The sequence below is a fragment of the Rutilus rutilus genome (genome assembly GCF_951802725.1).
Source record: "Rutilus rutilus genome assembly, chromosome: 18".
Classification (NCBI taxonomy): domain Eukaryota; kingdom Metazoa; phylum Chordata; class Actinopteri; order Cypriniformes; family Leuciscidae; genus Rutilus; species Rutilus rutilus.
The window spans coordinates 1311497-1330553 of record NC_140231.1 but is presented as its reverse complement, the minus strand read 5'-3'; the positions used below and the strand labels follow the sequence as shown (position 1 = coordinate 1330553).

Here is a 19057-nt window from a genome sequence, read left to right as displayed (position 1 = left end):
CATCCTGAGAGTCTACGCTTTCAGAAAATATATAGTTTATATAGTTGAATCAGTTTTCTCTTCATGGTACAGACCAAAATGTATTATGTGTACACTTTCTTCACCTAAATCCATAAAATCCCATTAATTTCAATGGGACATTTACTTAAGTGTTCTACTAGGTACAGTGGGAATGAGTTTAATTTAGTTTTTTAGTTTTTTTTTAAGCTGTTTGTTGTTACCAATGTAGCATGAAAAAGACTTGCTTGAACACAATAAGTGTGTTTTTGAAACTCATTTTTATAATACATTATGTAGGGAAAACCACTGTTATGAATGTGACATTTTCACATTACGGATGTTAAGTGTCTAATGACTTTTGATATAAAACTTAAATAGTAATAGCAAATAATTACAAAACTCTAAATTATCCATGATCCACAGGAATACTCCAGACAGTCTTTTAAAATATACAACTTATATACATAAACACGCAATACAGCCAAATTGCTCCACGTCATTTATTTTTGTGGAAAGCCAGTGCAGGCCTGAGCGGCGGTCATATTTTGTACCGCCATGCGGTACATCTAGTTACAAATGTTTTATGTCACAAACACAACTCTGCCTGGCATTTATTTGTGAACCTTCTTTTCTTCTTTTAGTTTTCTTTCTTCTGCGCATGCGTCTCGTCTGAACGCGTTGTTGTGTTTGGAGCTCCATCGATTTGATTCATAATCCGTGATTTTTCTCTTTAAACTCACTTACAACAAACATTTTCTACTTTTCCTCACTGAGAAGCACTGCTGCTCAAACGTCATAGTTACAACGCGGACTGTTGAGCAGACTCGTCTCAAGCCGATTTGTGATCCAACACCAGTTTTCACCTGTGGGTCACGGCTGAGCGCGTCTTCTTTACACTCACTTACAAACGAAATTTTTTTCGCCTATTGTGCGTCTACTCTACGCCCGTACCACTAAAAAGACGGATTATATCCAAGACTTCAGTCATAAATTAGTATTAATATTGATAGCATCACTGGTAGCGTCGTTGCTAACTTACTGTCCATCTGTTAAAATGGCGAATATATCAGATGTAAGTTGTCTACCTTTAGGTGCAGGTGAGGACACATTTGAGCTGCACGCACTGCAGTCTGAGCTGGAAGCTGTTGAGAAGCAGATCCGTGATCTTTTAGAGAAACAAGCCGAGCTGAGAGATCGGCGTTTAGCTCTTGAAACATGACGCGCCGATGCACACAAATCAGTGACTAACTTTAGTAACCCGTTGACTCCGACCTCGTCTACTCCGTGCGTTTCTCAGCATTGGTCCCGAGCGCCCAGGTCACGATCAGCCATGGTTTCGTTCACTCCGGCTCCAACACGCCACCACGAAGCCTGGGTGGTTCCGCAGCGGAAGACGCGGGGCCAGGACCAGAGCAAGAATCTCTCCGCCCTTCCCGGTTTTCGAGATCTCCACCCAGAACCGCTTCTCCCCTCTTCGCGAAACAGAACGCGATGCTGTGATCATCGGCGATTCCATCGCCCGGCACGTCGACGTTACGTTAGGTAAAAGAGTAAGGTGCGCAGTCACTGCTTTCCTGGTGCTCGTGTTTTCGATATCGCTGCGCGGGTACCCGAGATCTTGAACGGTGACGAGCGTGTCGGAGCCGTTGTGTTGCACGCTGGAGTGAACGATATCAGGCTGCGGCAGACGGAGGTTCTGAAGAAAGACTTCAGGAGCCTGATCGAGACGGTACGCAGCACATCGCCTGAAATAACGATCATAGTGTCAGGACCGCTTCCCACGTACCGACAAGGGCATGAAAAGTTCAGTAGATTATTCGCGCTAAATGAATGGTTAATGTCATGGTGCAATGAGCAGAAACTGCTCTTTGTAAATAATTGGAATCTGTTTTGGGAGCGTCCTAGGCTTTTCCGTGCTGATGGCTTACACCCAAGCAGAATCGGAGCGGATCTTCTGTCGGACAACATCTCCGAGATGTTAAATACCGTTTGACTAGTAACCAAAAGTCCAAATTACAGTCTCTGCTGCACCAACTTATTTGATATAAATACTAGTGTAGAACATTGCATAGAAACTGTGTCTATTCCTCGTTTAGTGAGATCAAATAATAAATCTACTGCAGGTTCTAGGAAAAATCTAATTGTTATTAAAACAGAAAATCTCACTATTAGTGAACAAAAACAATTTCTAAAGCTAGGTCTTCTAAACATTAGATCGCTCACACCTAAGGCAGTTATTGTAAATGAAATGGTCACAGATAATAGTTTAGATGTACTTTGTCTTACTGAAACCTGGCTTAAACCAAATGATTATTTCGGTCTTAATGAGTCTACTCCATCAGGATACTGTTATAAGCATGAGCCCCGTCTGATTGGTCATGGCAGCGGTGTTGCAACAATCTATAGAGATATTCTTAATGTTACCCAGAAAACAGGTGACAAGTTTAATTAGTTTGAAGTACTTGTACTAAATGTTACGCTCTCAGATGTAAGAAAAACATCCCTATTATCTCTAGCCTTGGCTACTGTATATAGACCTCCAGGGCCTTACGCTGATTTCCTAAAAGAGTTTGCAGATTTTCTCTCAGATCTATTGGTCAACGTCGATAAAGCATTAATTGTTGGAGATTTTAACATACACGTAGATAATTCAAATGATGCGTTAGGGGCTGCGTTTACAGATTTATTAAACTCCTTTGGGGTCAAGCAAAACATCACCGGACCAACTCATCGTCTTAATCACACACTCGATTTAATTATATCATATGGAACCGATCCAACCGATATAGATATCATTCCACAAAGTGATGATGTTACTGACCATTACATGGTCACTTGCATATTATGTACTGCTGTAATGTCATGCTGCGCCGCGTTATCGACCAGGCAGAACAATCCTTCCATCCACCATAGATAATTTCTCAAATTGCTTATCTGATCTGTCTCAGCTGCTGCCTGAACCCAAACAAACAGATGAACTAGAAGAACTAACTAGCACTATGAGCACCATTCTCTCTAGAACATTGGATATTGTTGCACCCATTAAATTAAAAAAGGTCAGAGAGAAAAGTAAAGCACCGCGGTACAACAATACTACGCATGTTCTAAAGAGAGAAACCCGTATTTTAGAGCGTAAATGGAAACAAACTAATTCAGAGGTCTTTAGAATCGCGTGGAAAGACAGTATGTCACGTTATAAAAAGGCACTAAAAGCGGCCAGGGCTGAGCACCTCCGCAAACTAATAGAAAACAACCAAAACAATCCAAGGTTTTTATTTAACACGTGGCTAGACTAACAAATAAACAGACGTTACCGGAGCAAAATATCCCGTTACAGTTTAGTAGTAATGATTTCATGAACTTCTTCACTGAGAAAGTAGAAAGCATCAGAACCACAATTGTAAACGTTCAATCTTCAATCGCGCCTTATAATTCAGCCTCAATTATCACCCCGCAAGAACAATTACAGTGCTTTACAACTATAGAACAAAAGTTAAATAAACATCACTTCATCTAAAACAACAACATGTTTATTAGATCCTATACCCACTAAACTACTGAAAGAAGTGTTACCTATAGTGGAAGAGCCTCTCCTCAATATTATTAACTCATCTTTATCTTTAGGTCATGTTCCTAGAACATTTAAACTGGCAGTTATAAAACCACTCATTAAGAAACCACAATTAGATCATAATAACCTAGCAAATTATAGACCCATTCCAAATCTTCCATTTATGTCTAAAATATTAGAAAAAGCTGTGTCCGCCCAACTAGGCTCTTTCTTGCAAGAAAATGATATCTATGAAAAGTTTCAGTCAGGATTCAGGCCGCACCATAGCACTGAAACTGCGCTCGTTAAAATCACAAATGATTTACTTTTAGCTTCTGACCAAGGCTGTATCTCAATACTAGTTTTACTTGATCTTAGTGCTGCGTTCAATACTATAGATCACACAATACTCTTAGATCGACTACAAAATTATACTGGTGTTCAAGGACAAGCATTAAGCTGGTTCAAATCATACTTATCTGACCGCTACCATTTTGTCTATTTAAATGGAGAAAAATCGATCATAACTTCAGTAAACTATGGAGTGCCGCAAGGATCTGTGTTAGGCCCTCTATTATTCTCAATATATATGCTGCCACTTGGAAATATTATAAGGAAACATGGAATTAGTTTCCATTGTTATGCTCAAATATATATTTCATCACGGCCGGATGAAAACGCTAAATTATCCAAATTGACAGAGTGTGTTAAAGATATAAAAGATTGGATGACGCGTACTTTTCTTTTATTAAATCCAGACAAGACGGAGGTACTATCTGCTTCCTGCTCAGCTACTGTTCGGACGCTCTTGCTTACTGCTCCGCGCTTTGCTCTATCGCTTTTACATTTTATCTCCTATATTTTTATATTTTATTTCCTTTTATCACCTAATTTTAACTTCAGCAAATCAGCACAGTGCTCATACGACAAAGTTTGGAATACTACAAAAACGCAGAATTCTTTTACCCGACCAGCTTACATTCCGGGAAAGGAAAACACAACTGCCTACAAGGATAAGAGAAAATGCCTCTTCAAGAATCTACTTGCTGCACTAACTGCCACAGACTTTTACAAAGGATAGCAGTTCTTGAAACAAAGTTACTTACGGGACCACCAAACCAGACGGAGCACACAACAGAGCTTCCTCATGGACACCCTCAACATACAGCCGGTGAGTCCCATGAAACTAGTGCTCCTCGACAGGTAGAGAAACAAGCCGATCGACTTACAAATTGATGGCACAAACAGGGAGCGAGACCCAAAGGCACTCAAGACATCAGATTGTCACGAGCATCACATATTGCCGCAGTAGCATCCTCTACCCCAGATACAGCTCTGACAAGGATTGCAAACACTGGTCTGCTACCACCGCCTATACATCTTAAGAACAGATTTGAAGTACTAATGAATGTAAATGAGGAATCCCCAAATGTGATAAATGTGATCGAACACAGACTGAATGGGCCAGTAGCTAACACTGATGCTAACTGGCGCTCAAGGTCGAGCAGACAGCGGCACTCAGCTCAGAGCGCAGCCGGGCCCAGGACTCTGATAGTGGGGGACTCCATAATCAGAAACATTAGCAGCAGGGATACAACTACGTGCTGCCTTCCACAAGCAACAACTTCTGATGTAAACAGGGAACTTCAGAACATTCTGATGAAACATAAGACTGCAAATCGACTCATCATACATGTGGGGAAGAATGATATTCATAAAGAGCAGTCAGAACTCCTTAAGAAGGATTTCAATGAACTTTTTGAAACACTTAAAAGACTGACCCCTGGTTTCACAGACAGGGCTTAAGACTAGTCCTAGACTAAAATGTAAGTCTGAGCTGTTTCCACTGAAATAAACTTGCACTGACTGATCTTAAAAATATATCAGTGCCTTTTTAGTTTTAAGATGCACATCGGTAATGTTTTTTTCTAAGCATGTTTATAAAAATTACTTAAATGTCCTAATTGATCTATGGTCTAATCCTGGCTTAGTCTAAGCCCTGTCTGTGAAACCGGTGCCTGAAAGTTCAAACATTCATCAGTGGACCACTCCCAACAAGAGGAAAAAACAGGTTTTCACGGTTGCTTGGGCTTAATACATGGCTGCAAAAAAACATGCAATATAAAAGGAGTAAACTTCATTGACAATTTCAATCTTTTCTGGAGTCAGAGACAACTATTTCATCGGGATGGCCGACATCCAAACAAACTTGGTTCAAGAGTGTTAAAGGACAATATCTACTTCTCCCTCAATCATCCTTCTGCAGTGTGTGCCAATCCACTCAATCTGAACGGCACACACACACCTGGACACAGTATGAATGACCACGGGACTTCACTTCAGCAGCAAAATGGACATGCGGTTGACATATCACACAAGGACAATGATAACACCACTCCGCCACAACAACCTCTGCTCACAGACACAATCTCAGCTGAGCCCTGCCCACAGAGCTCACCACAGACAGACACATTAGAACTGCTCCAAGATTCAGCACCCAAGGACGACTTCCTGGAAAACAGCCAGGGAAGCCAGGACAGCATATTACAGCCTCCAATAACACCAGAGCAACAGCCCCTCTCACCAGACACTTTTTCCGTCTCTCCAGCATCTCCACTTCTGTGCTTCTCACAGAAAATGGAAGAACTGGTGTATGCTGGAACCAAACTATCCCACTCTTTTGCTGCAAGCCCCCAGATACCAACCAAAAAACGGCAGGCACCTCAACCACCCGCACCAAAGCCCGCATCAAAGCCTGCGGGCCCACCCCCTCCTCCTGTGAGAGCTCTTCGGCCTCTGCCACAACGCCAGGGCCCACACCCTCCTCCATCTGCTCGAGGTGAACCAAAAACAACTGATACCAGCTCTCAGTGATATGTTTTGGGTCCCTGCTATGATAACAGTAATTTTCTCAAATGTTTACAGAACAAGCGGGAACCCAGTGTGCCTGTATCTTTCTCTATTGCTGTTCTATTACAAGATAGAAAGTCTAAGGCCTTCAATAGCCTTCAATACAGCAAACCCAACTAATCTGGTGCCTATTACACGTCAAACTAAGCTTGATGTGGGGGCAAAAAGTAAGACTGTTAAGTTAGCACTTTTAAACATTCGTTCACTTAAAAATAAATCACTTCTAGTCAACGACTTAATAACCACAAACAACCTGGACTTTATGTTTCTAAATGAAACCTGGCTAGAAGACAGCTGCAGTGCAACAGTCCTCAATGAAGCAGCCCCTCCTAACTTTACTTTTATTGAGTGTCTGCAGAGCTGTTAAGAGAGGTGGGGGTCTAGCTGCTCTTTTTAAAGATATCTATCAATGTAAGCAAATATCATTTGGGAATTACCCTTCTTTCGAATATCTGGGTATTATGTTAAAAGGTGCTCCACGCATTTTACTTATCATTATTTACAGGCCTCCAAAATACTCTCCAGCCTTTGCTGAGGACTTTACAGAACTGTTATCAACAATTACCTCAGAGTTTGACTGTTTTGCCATTGCTGGAGATTTTAACATCCACATAGATAGTGCAGAAAACAATATGGCAAAAGAAATCAAAACTGTTTTAAAAACTTTTGATCTGACTCAGCATGTACATGGACCCAAACACAATCATGGACACACTCTAGATTTACTTATCAGTAAGGGTTAAACATTTCATCGATTGTTCACAGATCATTTCTGTATTTTCTTTGATATATTGATCTCTCCTGCCACTGAAGCTAGATCTGTGCCTGTCAAGAAGAGATGCTTAAATGAGAACACTAGTGTACTATTTATGAAGGCTATATCCTTAACACCAAGCATATCTGCAGACTCTGTTGATTTTCTCCTTGATTCTTTTAACTCAAAAGTTAAAAGTGTAATTGATGATATTGCTCCTGTGAAAGTCAGGAAGAAGAGTGGCAGACAAAAAGCACCTTGGAGAAACTCAACAGCAGTGCAAAATATGAGAAGACAATGCAGAAAAGCAGAGCGCATGTGGCGGAAGACAAAACTTGTAGTCCATTATAACATCTACAAAGACAGCCTTCATGCTTTCAATATGGAACTGGGCAAAGCTAGACAGACTTTCTTCTCAAATATTATAAACAGCAATTTAAACAACACACGCACTCTTTTTGCTACTGTAGAGAGACTGACAAACCCCCCAAGCCAGATTCCCAGTGAAATGCTCTCAGACAGCAAGTGCAGTGAGTTTGCTTCTTTCTTCTCTGAGAAAATCAATAATATCAGAAAGGTGATCAGCACATCCTTGAGTTGCTCTGGGGTCAGACAGATCAGACCACCTGAGAAAGAAGTAACTTTGTCTGATTTCAAAGAAATTGATGGCAAAATTTTGGAAGAAACCGTACAGCACCTTAAAACATCAACCTGCGCTCTTGACACACTTCCCACATCTTTTTTCAAAAGTGTGTTAAACAGTCTAGAAGCAGATCTTCTAGAAGTGGTAAATGCCTCACTTCTCTCTGGTAGTTTTCCAAACGCCCTGAAAACTGCAGTTGTCAAGCCCCTCCTGAAAAAGAGCAATCTGGATAAGACCATATTAAGCAACTATAGACCGATCTCAAATCTTCCTTTCATAGGCAAGATCATTGAAAAAGTTGTCTTCAATCAGCTGAACAAATTCTTATGCACGAATGGATACTTTGACAATTTTCAATCTGGTTTCCGACCGCACCACAGCACAGAGACAGCGCTCATAAAGATAATAAACGATATTCGCTTAAATACTGATTCAGGCAAATTATCAGTGCTGGTGCTACTCGACCTCAGTGCTGCATTTGACACTGTCGATCACAACATACTTCTGGACAGGCTGGAAAACTGGGTGGGGATTTCTGGGATAGTCCTAAAATGGTTCAGGTCATACTTAGATGGGAGAGGTTATTATGTGAGTATAGGAGACCATAAGTCTGAGTGGACATCCATGACATGCGGAGTCCCTCAAGGCTCAATTCTTGCGCCACTCCTGTTCAACCTGTATATGCTCCCACTGAGCCAAATAATGAGAAAGAACCAAATTGCTTACCACAGCTATGCAGACGACACACAGCTCTACCACAGCTATGCAGACGACACACAGATCTACCACAGCTATGCAGATCTACCACAGCTATGCAGACGACACACAGAAATTTTCTTCAGTTAAACAAAGACAAAACTGAAGTCATTTCGTTTGGAAACAAAGATGAAGTTCTCAAGGTGAACGCATACCTTCACTCTAGGGGTCAAACAACTAAACATCAAGTCAGGAATCTTGGTGTGACACTAGAGTCAGACCTTAGTTTCAGTAGTCATGTCAAAGCAATAACTAAATCAGCATACTATCATCTGAAAAATATTGCAAGAATTAGATGCTTTGTTTCCAGACAAGACTTAGAGAAACTTGTGCATGCTTTCATCACCAGCAGGGTGGATTATTGTAATGGACTCCTCACTGGCCTTCCCAAAAAGACCATAAGACAGTTGCAGCTCATACAGAACGCTGCCGCCAGGATTCTGAGCAGAACCAGAACATATGAGCACATCACACCAGTCCTCAGGTCTTTACACTGGCTCCCAGTTAGATTTAGGATTGATTTAAAAGTATTATTACTGGTATATAAATCATTCAATGGCCTAGGACCTCAATATATTGCAGATATGCTCACTGAATATAAACCCAACAGATCACTCAGATCATTAGGATCATATCAGCTAGAAATGCCAAGGGTTCACTCAAAGCATGGCGAGTCCGCTTTAGCTATTATGCTGGAACCAGCTTCCAGAGGAGATCAGATGTGCTCCTACTGTAGTCACTTTCAAATCCAGACTCAAAACACATCTGTTTAGATATGCATTTACTGAATGAGCACTGTGCCACTGTTCGTCCGACTGTTTGTACTGTATTTTATTTTATTTTTCTAAACTGTTTTAATTATTCTTATTTCTTTTTATTATTTTAATTTCTTCTATGTAAAGCACTTTGAATTGCCATTGTGTATGAAATGTGCTATATAAATAAACTTGCCTTGCCTTGCCTTGCTTGCCTTATTGGTAAAAAAAAACGCCCACAAAACCTCTCACAATACAACTTTAACATCGTAGGATGTCCTGTTACTTTATCCTCTACAGTAAAAGACCTGGGTGTTATACTCGACTGCAACCTGTCTTTTGAAAATCATATTTCATATGTTACAAAAACAGCCTTTTTCCACCTTAGAAACATTGCTAAGCTACGTAACATGCTATCAGTTTCTGATGCAGAAAAGTTAGTTCATGCATTCATGACCTCGAGACTAGATTACTGTAATGCTTTATTAGCCGGTTGTCCTGCATCCTCAATAAACAAGCTACAGTTAGTCCAGAATGCCGCCGCTAGAGTTCTTACTAGATCAAGAAAATATGATCATATAACACCGATTTTATCATCACTGCATTGGTTACCTATAAAGTCCCGTATTAACTACAAGGTATTGCTACTGACTTATAAAGCCCTAAACGGCTTAGCTCCAGTCTATTTAACGAATCTTCTATCGCCCTATAATCCATCACGCTCTTTAAGATCAATAAATTCGAGGCTTTTGGTCATACCTAGGATATCCAGATCCACCAAAGGAGGGAGAGCATTTTCACATTTAGCTCCAAAACTCTGGAATAGTCTTCCTGATACTGTTCGTTGCTCAGACTCGCTCTCCCAGTTTAAAACAAGATTAAAGTCGCATCTCTTCAGTCAGGCATTCATATAATATTTTTAATCTTACAGTTAAATCCTGTCTCTAGTTCATAAACGCCAGAGGAGAACTGGCCCCCGACTGAGCCTGGGTTCTCCCAAGGTTTTTTTTTCTCCATTGGGTCACCTGATGGAGTTTTTCGGTTCCTTGCCACTGTTGCCTTTGGCTTGCTCAGTTGGGGATATTCTGGGGATATTTAATTTGATTTTATCAATCAATAAATTCCACTAGAAACAAACCTTGTTGTATTATTTTAATTTAACACTGTGAAGCTGCTTTGATACAATCTGTATTGTGAAAAGCGCTATACAAATATACTTGACTTGACTTGAACCGGTTTGCTGCACACATCTGTAAATCCCCTCACGCATCTGTGGATTTTGAAACACTACTAGCGTCGACGAGTTCACAAATAAATGCCAGGCAGAGTTGTGTTTGCCACACACACACACACACACACACTCGAGTACCTGAGGCCATGTCTGAGGGCAGGGTCTGTGAGGGCACACGTACAGGAGACCGGCTGAGGAACACATGAGGAGCATCAGCACACACACACACACACACACACACACTCGAGTACCTGAGGCCATGTCTGAGGGCAGGGTCTGCGAGGGCACACGTACAGGAGACCGGCTGAGGAACACATGAGGAGCATCAGCACACACACACACACACACACACACTCGAGTACCTGAGGCCATGTCTGAGGCCAGGGTCTGCGAGGGCACACGTACAGGAGACCGGCTGGGGAACACATGAGGAACATTAGCACACACACACACACACACACACACACACACTCGAGTACCTGAGGCCATGTCTGAGGCCAGGGTCTGCGAGGGCACACGTACAGGAGACCGGCTGGGGAACACATGAGGAACATTAGCACACACACACACACACACACACACACACACACACACACACACACACACACACACACACTCGAGTACCTGAGGCCATGTCTGAGGCCAGGGTCTGCGAGGGCACACGTACAGGAGACCGGCTGGGGAACACATGAGGAACATTAGCACACACACACACACACACACACACACACACACACACACACACACACACACTCGAGTACCTGAGGCCATGTCTGAGGCCAGGGTCTGCGAGGGCACACGTACAGGAGACCGGCTGGGGAACACATGAGGAACATTAGCACACACACACACACACACACACACACACACACACACACACACACACACACTCGAGTACCTGAGGCCATGTCTGAGGCCAGGGTCTGCGAGGGCACACGTACAGGAGACCGGCTGGGGAACACATGAGGAACATTAGCACACACACACACACACACACACACACACACTCGAGTACCTGAGGCCATGTCTGAGGCCAGGGTCTGCGAGGGCACACGTACAGGAGACCGGCTGGGGAACACATGAGGAACATTAGCACACACACACACACACACACACACACTCGAGTACCTGAGGCCATGTCTGAGGCCAGGGTCTGCGAGGGCACACGTACAGGAGACCGGCTGAGGAACACATGAGGAGCATCAACACACACGAGTTATGAGTTACGAGCAGCCGAGAGCCTGAAGTGTGTGGCGTTACCTGACCGCTGGCACAGGAGAGAACTCCTCCTCCTCTTCAGGGTCTAATGAGAGTTCTGCAGGAAATAAACAACAGCCCTTCATGCACTGACGCGTTCGTGTGAAGTGATCAGTCCTGAATGAGACGCACCAACAATGGAGGAGAGGTTTGGCGTCAGCTGAAGCGCGAGGTCCTGAGCGTGACTGAGATCCAGAAGAGTGGAGTTCTTCACACACATCAGAGCGTCATCAACATCTGAGAGGAATACAGCGAGCGTTAGGTGAACACACTCTACATGATCAACTGTACTGAGATCGGTCTGAATCAAGAACTAAAGGAATAAATGTCGCCCTCATGTCATGTCAAACCCAAATGCTGTAATGTTTTCGGTGTTTCCCCGAATCTTTAAGTGTTTTTCTATAGTAACTGCATCCGTCAAGCTCCTGAGAGTTTCTTTCTGACTCATGCGCCCACACACTTTGTGATGAACAGTTATGCGCACTGAACTTCTAGAAACAACCTGTTGCATTATTGTCCTGTCATCTCTGTAAAGCTGCTGTGAAACACTCTGAGTTGTAAAAAGCGCGGTATATATAAAGGTGACTAATTGTTACCCTTTGCCTTGAATAATAATTACAAGGTGTAAATTATTAGTGTTATTTATTTTTGACACACCATTCAGTGAATGAATTGTTTTAATCAGTATTAGTGCACTTTTTCGTTAGAACTGATATTTTCAGTTTGTGTCATCACACATCATTAATTCATACAAACAAAACAAAGGCCATTAGTCTGAAGTTTTTGCAAATTTAGAGAAATACTGATGATCTTAGTTTTTGAGCTTTTGAGTAAACTATATTTATCATGCCTTTAGAAAGTCGTTTCAGCTGTGATAGTTTTACTGACAGCGTGATGATGTCAGAGCAGAAACGCCATTTTGTCAGTCATTTAGACTTGTTTATTAATTAATTGTGTTTTATTTCTTATAGTTTATTGTATGTTTATAGTGAGTAAATAATTGTATATTTTGCTGTTTTAATGTTAAAGCTAGAAGAAAAAAAGAAAATAAAAGGAAGAATTAAATGGAAACATTACTGACACCATTCCCTCCTCTTTCCCACGGGTCGTTCTGACACGATTTTTTTTTTTTTACATTTGTAAAAATTTAGTGTTCATCAGAGGGGACTTTTGTCGCACTTGAACCACGAATACACACCAAAAAAAAAATATGCATGGATTTGAGGAGGTTTGTGGTTGAAATTTATAAAAGTAACAAATCCTTCTCTCACGGGTCAGTTTGACCCCCTTAGGAATGAATGGAATGCGAGGAATGCTTTAGTACACATAGAAAAACCTAAAATGGTCAACATTCTAACTAAAAATGCAAAAACTTTACCAAAAAAATATTTTATAATGTCTACATGTGTATCTGAATCAAGCGTGCCGCACAAGCCCTGAAAAGTGAAGCCAAAGCGTCTCGATCGCCCCCCGGTGGCTGGTCCTAGAATAGGTCATAAGCCCCGCCTCCCCGTGTTATTCAATGGGACGTGAGACCAACTAAACAATTAAATTACACTTCAAATATCTTTTTTCCGAAGGTGAAATAGATTTTTTTAAATCGATTGTTTTTAGCTAGTTATTTGATGCTATAAAAACGGTGGTGTGACGTCATGATTGACAGCTGTGATTGACAGGATCTCTGAGTGAAGTAGTCACTGAAGCACCAACAGACTTTTTTTCGGGATCTTCGGAGGACTGAGGAGATTGGAGCTTTAAATTTAATATCTAAATTTCTATAATTAATTATTTCACACCGAGAGTGAGTGCGGGGCCTTGATTTCGCGGCTTTACTTCCTGCTCACTACTGCGCGGGTCTGGTCCCGAGATTGCTACTGCGAGGGTCTGGTCCCGAGATCGCTACTGCGCGGGTCTGGTCCGAGGTCGCTACTGCGCGGGTCTGGCCCGAGGTCGCTACTGCGTGGGTCTGGTCCCGAGATTGCTACTGCGAGGGTCTGGTCCCGAGATCGCTACTGCGAGGGTCTGGTCCCGAGATCGCTACTGCGCGGGTCTGGCCCGAGGTCGCTACTGCGCGGGTCTGGCCCGAGGTCGCTACTGCGCGGGTCTGGTCCGAGGTCGCTACTGCGCGGGTCTGGTCCGAGGTCGCTACTGCGCTGGTCTGGTCCGAAGTCGCTACTGCGCGGGTCTGGTCCGAGGTCGCTACTGCGCGGGTCTGGTCCGAGGTCGCTACTGCGCGGGTCTGGTCCGAGGTCGCTACTGCGCGGGTCTGGTCCGAAGTCGCTACTGCGCGGGTCTGGTCCGAGGTCGCTACTGCGCGGGTCTGGTCCGAGGTCGCTACTGCGCGGGTCTGGTCCGAGGTCGCTACTGCGCGGGTCTGGTCCGAGGTCGCTACTGCGCGGGTCTGGTCCGAGGTCGCTACTGCGCGGGTCTGGTCCGAGGTCGCTACTGCACGGGTCTGGTCCCGAGGTCGCTACTGCGCGGGTCTGGTCCGAGGTCGCTACTGCACGGGTCTGGTACCGAGGTCGCTACTGCGCGGGTCTGGTCCGAGGTCGCTACTGCGCGGGTCTGGTCCGAGGTCGCTACTGCGCGGGTCTGGTCCGAGGTCGCTACTGCGCGGGTCTGGTCCGAGGTCGCTACTGCACGGGTCTGGTCCCGAGGTCGCTACTGCGCGGGTCTGGTCCGAGGTCGCTACTGCACGGGTCTGGTACCGAGGTCGCTACTGCACGGACTCAGGCCCCAAGATGTCAGCGCCATATCGGGACACTGGCGGCTTCACTTCTCACCAATGGAAGAGAGCGGGCGTCGTCCATATTTTTTTACAGTCTATGATCTGAATTACTTTATTTGCTCCATATAGAGCTGTAACGCCATCTAGTGTCATGAAATATCATGTTATATAATTATTTTTTCCACAAGAGGTCGGCAAAGACTCCCAATGTAAGATATTTTGAGCTGAATTAAAAGGGTTACGCATGAAATTATGAGTTATTCTAAATTTAAGTTGAAAGAATGAGCTAAAATTACTATTTATTTATCTATATATGATATATGAAAATCTAGTATTTAAAAGGTAAATAAAATTTAATTAAAAAATGTTTAAAAAATCCGCAAAAAATGTAAAATCTCTAAAAAAAAATATTATCCAAATGAAATAAAATAAGCTTTCAAAAAAAAAGTATAATTTTAGGGCTTCGGGTCATTTTGACCCACGAGGGATAGATGTGTTACAAAGTGCGAGGGAAGGATGAGGGTTAATTTGCATTGTTTAATGCACTGACATGAAGTTTAGGACCAGCACTGCTTGCAAACAATTGTGAAGTACTCCTAATTTAATCAGAGCTCTCAAACACATTAATAATACCATAATTGTCAGCTTTGCGAAACTCCTCGATGGATGAAAGCGTCAAGTCGTCGTCTGACGTTGGAGAATCGACATCCAAGCAGTCCAGCAGAAAGCTGGAGACACCGGAGGGCAGCGTCAGACCTGCTCAGAGAAACACCAGAGGGCAGCGTTAGACCTGAGAACACACAGAGAACGGCTTTCACAGGCCGGAGGAACACAAGCACGCAGAACACTGAACTGGAGCTTCAGAACCCACTGGTGGAGTCGTGGCTGGAGTCCTGGGAGACGCGGGCGGTCGACGAGCCCTGCGGAGAACACAGAGAGAGGAGGATAGTGACACTTCCTCTGTTACACTCGTACTAGAGTTCAGTCTGAGCACTCGTACCTCGCCGTGATCTCTCCTGCATCCTGACGTCAACGCTCCTCCAGTCACACATCTTCCACCCACATTCACGGCTCTGAAACTTGAAATTCACACAATATGACATTAGGAATAAAGAAACATCTATGCACTGCGTTATCTATCATCTCCTGGTCCTGCTGGACGTCGTGTTCACTTGTAGGATACAACGGGGTTCAAACCACCTTTGACTTTATTCTCCTCTAAACCACTAGATGCACAAAAACTTGCAGCACTTTCATAAACATCCGCTTTTCAAGATGCACGTGGAAATTGTTCTGATCCTTGACGTGATCGTGGACAGCAGCGCAACGCTGATTCTGAGCTAATCTGATATATTTGATGTTTTTAAAAATGTTGTAGATTTAAGAAGCAAATAAGAATCGATAAACTTATTGTCTATATTTTAAAACAAAGATCTTCTTAATGATGTTCAATTTTGATCAATGTTATTAAAGCAACAGTTTTTCAGTAATGGACGGATATGTAAAAGTATGGGATTTGGGGTGAAAGACACAATAATTAACATGATAATAAACAGATGACTGACTTTTCCATTTGTTGACATGACATGGTTAGATTCAGATGGGAAATATCATATATCAAACCTTAGAGATAATCACCATATTTATAATGAAACCATCATAATTAAAAATTATGATTTTAATCATAGCATATAATAAAATGTAATTTATTGTTACTACTGTAAATCTATTTTAAATTATTATGGAGATCTCATTCAATGCTTTCAGAATCTTTACTTTTTAAAATATATTGTTATATTATACATAATGACAGTAGCCCATATTAATTTAACAAAAATGAATTATTTTATTTATGAAAATAAACAGAAAATAGCACAAACTTTGCTAAAGTGATTGTTTTGAACTATTACTTAGACATTATTAAAAACACATTATTTTATCTTAAGTATTTGTATCAGTACTGTGTGTGTGTGTGTGTGTGTGTGTGTGTGTGTGTGTGTGTGTGTGTGTGTGTGTGTGTGTGTGTGTGTGTGTGTGTGTGTGTGTGTGTGTGTGTGTGTGTGTGTGGAGTAAAAGACCTTGACACCTTATGCATTTATTTTCACACAAAATCTGCTGCTCCATCAATGGAGAGTGGGAGGAGTATGGGAGGAGTGAAAAGCACATTTTCTTACCCTATGTTAGGCTATATAATAATCGCCCCGGTGTACCCTACGACTCATTCATCAGAGTTCAACTCGTAAATACGATAATTCCGACATGACTTGACTCTCTATCATCAGTCCACCGTGAAGTTTTAACTTACTAATATTAAAAGTAGGTTTATTGATCAATAATCGAGTCAATAAACTGGTCCAATATGAGCATTTCCAATACAAAAAGTCATCAGTCCTAAAGCTTCGAGGTGAAATGTAAACAGACTGTGCTGAGCGATAGTCACATAATATTTGGGCTAATAATAATAACAACAACAACAACTCAAGAGTCGTTGACACGTGACTCCAGCGGCAGGTGTAATTATGAGTATTTAATAATAAATCCCACCTGTCTTTGTTGCATCCATATCCCTTTAACCCAGAAAGCTGGCGACCTCGACGAGCACTTCGACTGCGTTTAGACCCATGTGTTTGGAAATCTAGGAGTTAAAATGACATTTATAAGGAGTCGATTAGTATCGCAGAATTAGACGTAAAAACGCAAAGTCCTCATACTAGAGAATGACGGAGCGGCTCTCAGCGGCGTCACGTTGCGCCCGGTGCTTTTTACTCTTGACGCTTTCTTAACAATCATATTTAAAAAACAAACTAAACGCGAAACGGTGCAGTTCTTCTTAACCGCGATCCTACTTTTACTCAACAATCCCCGAAACTATCATTACTACTGAAACGCTGTCGTTACAAGTGGGCGTGTCCACGCTCGCTCGAGGAACGTAACCAAGCAACGCGAGTGTAACTCATACTCCAAAATAATAAACAAATAGTTTAGCATAGCGCTATATTTAGTGCTAGTTTAGGATGGGTAGAATAATAATAGATGTGGGGTTAAGTGTACAATTATTTATTATTTATTAAACATAAAACCAAATGACATGTGATAATTTAAAATCACCATGAAATCAAAAATGACCTAAATTATTAATTGTTTAAAAAAAAAAAAAAAAATCATGCACCTCATAATTTTTAATCAAAATAACTTCCCCTCCCTCTTGCAGCAACAGACCCGATTCTTTTCTCTTCTTTTTTTTTATTCCACATCATACACAGTTTTAAAAATGGCATTCAAGATAGTAAATCATGCAAGGCACACCAATGAACAAACAAAAGAATGTTTTCATCCCAGCAAGTTTGCATGCCTGTTAACTCTTCAATGGTGGAAAACAACTTGTTAGTTAATTAATTACTGAATTATTCTCACCTGTAAGTTGTTGACTGTTCTTCAGCTGAACAATGACAGCATTGTCTTATTTTTCAGAATTGAACTCTGTTTGGATCATTGAAACAATCTGTATTGTAGAAAGCGCTGTAGAAATAAAGCTGACTTGACTTGAAAGAGTTGTAGCTTGATGAAGGCTTATCGCCTAAACTTTGGTTCAAACTTCTGAGTGTGGTGTTAGACCTTTTTTAGGAAAATAACTACAAACAAAATATTTTGCTGTTGTTCATTTTATTATCATTAACCAGCACTATAAGCAATTATATACACTTTAAATCTCTATATTCTTCATTATCATCCTCATTACGACACCAAATGATCACACTGGCTCAAAGAACTTCTCTATTTAGCACCTCATTACATTTCCTGCCAAATCAATAATGATTTAGGTTGTTATTGTGCATGTTTATGTTGAAAAAATAAATCTGTTTTTAACTCAATTTATATTGCATTCAAACTTTACCCCAACGGAGACAGCGCTGATAGTTTAGTGTCTCAAAGTTTTGTTGATTCAAACTGTGTTATTTTAATTAAATCCAACTTGAATCTTGACAAACCATTTGAAAGATCTAAGATTCAAGTTTCCATAACTATTTCCTGATAGAAGTTGTCATGGTCATGTTTAGTTTCAGTCTTGTTTAGTTTCTAGACTTAGGATGTGTTTACACGACAACTATGTACTAAAATTGGAAAAGTTTTTCCTTTGCATTGTTAATGTACAGACGTCAACGTTGTCGAAACGATCCCCGTTCACACGGAACTGCGAAGACGACTAAAAGCGCTGTATTCTTTACAATGCGACTTTGTAAAGAAACACTACACGCCTATAGACTGAACACATAATACACACGTGACGTCACAGTTTTCGCAAATTCACCTTTTTGTTGTTTACAACAATCCAACAAACAAGCCGAGCTAAAAATCATCAATCAGACCATGCATCGAGTCCTCCTCACTCAATAGACTAACAATTACAGAATCATCGGCACATTTTATAATATGGTTATTTCTAAAACTACAATCATTTGTGTACAAGATAAA

General features: G+C 41.7%; 1 protein-coding gene across 2 annotated transcripts in view; it reads right to left on the bottom strand.

The window, feature by feature from the left end:
* The window catches only part of LOC311277499 (uncharacterized protein), a 31119-nt gene extending 13608 nt beyond the window's left edge, over positions 1–17511 (bottom strand). Inside the window, exons 1-8 of one of the 2 annotated variants that reach the window (XM_084387830.1) lie at positions 17296–17511; positions 17129–17219; positions 15585–15663; positions 15456–15504; positions 15218–15340; positions 11989–12093; positions 11860–11914; positions 11728–11780 (exon numbers count right to left, since the gene is read on the bottom strand). In XM_084387830.1, coding sequence (XP_084243956.1) covers positions 11728–11780; positions 11860–11914; positions 11989–12093; positions 15218–15340; positions 15456–15504; positions 15585–15663; positions 17129–17219; positions 17296–17374 — 634 coding nt within the window. In that variant the 5' untranslated portion in view covers positions 17375–17511. The remainder of the gene's footprint in view (positions 1–11727; positions 11781–11859; positions 11915–11988; positions 12094–15217; positions 15341–15455; positions 15505–15584; positions 15664–17128; positions 17220–17295) is intronic. The other variant, XM_084387831.1, reaches the window with a different exon arrangement.
* Positions 17512–19057: the final 1546 nt, after the last annotated feature.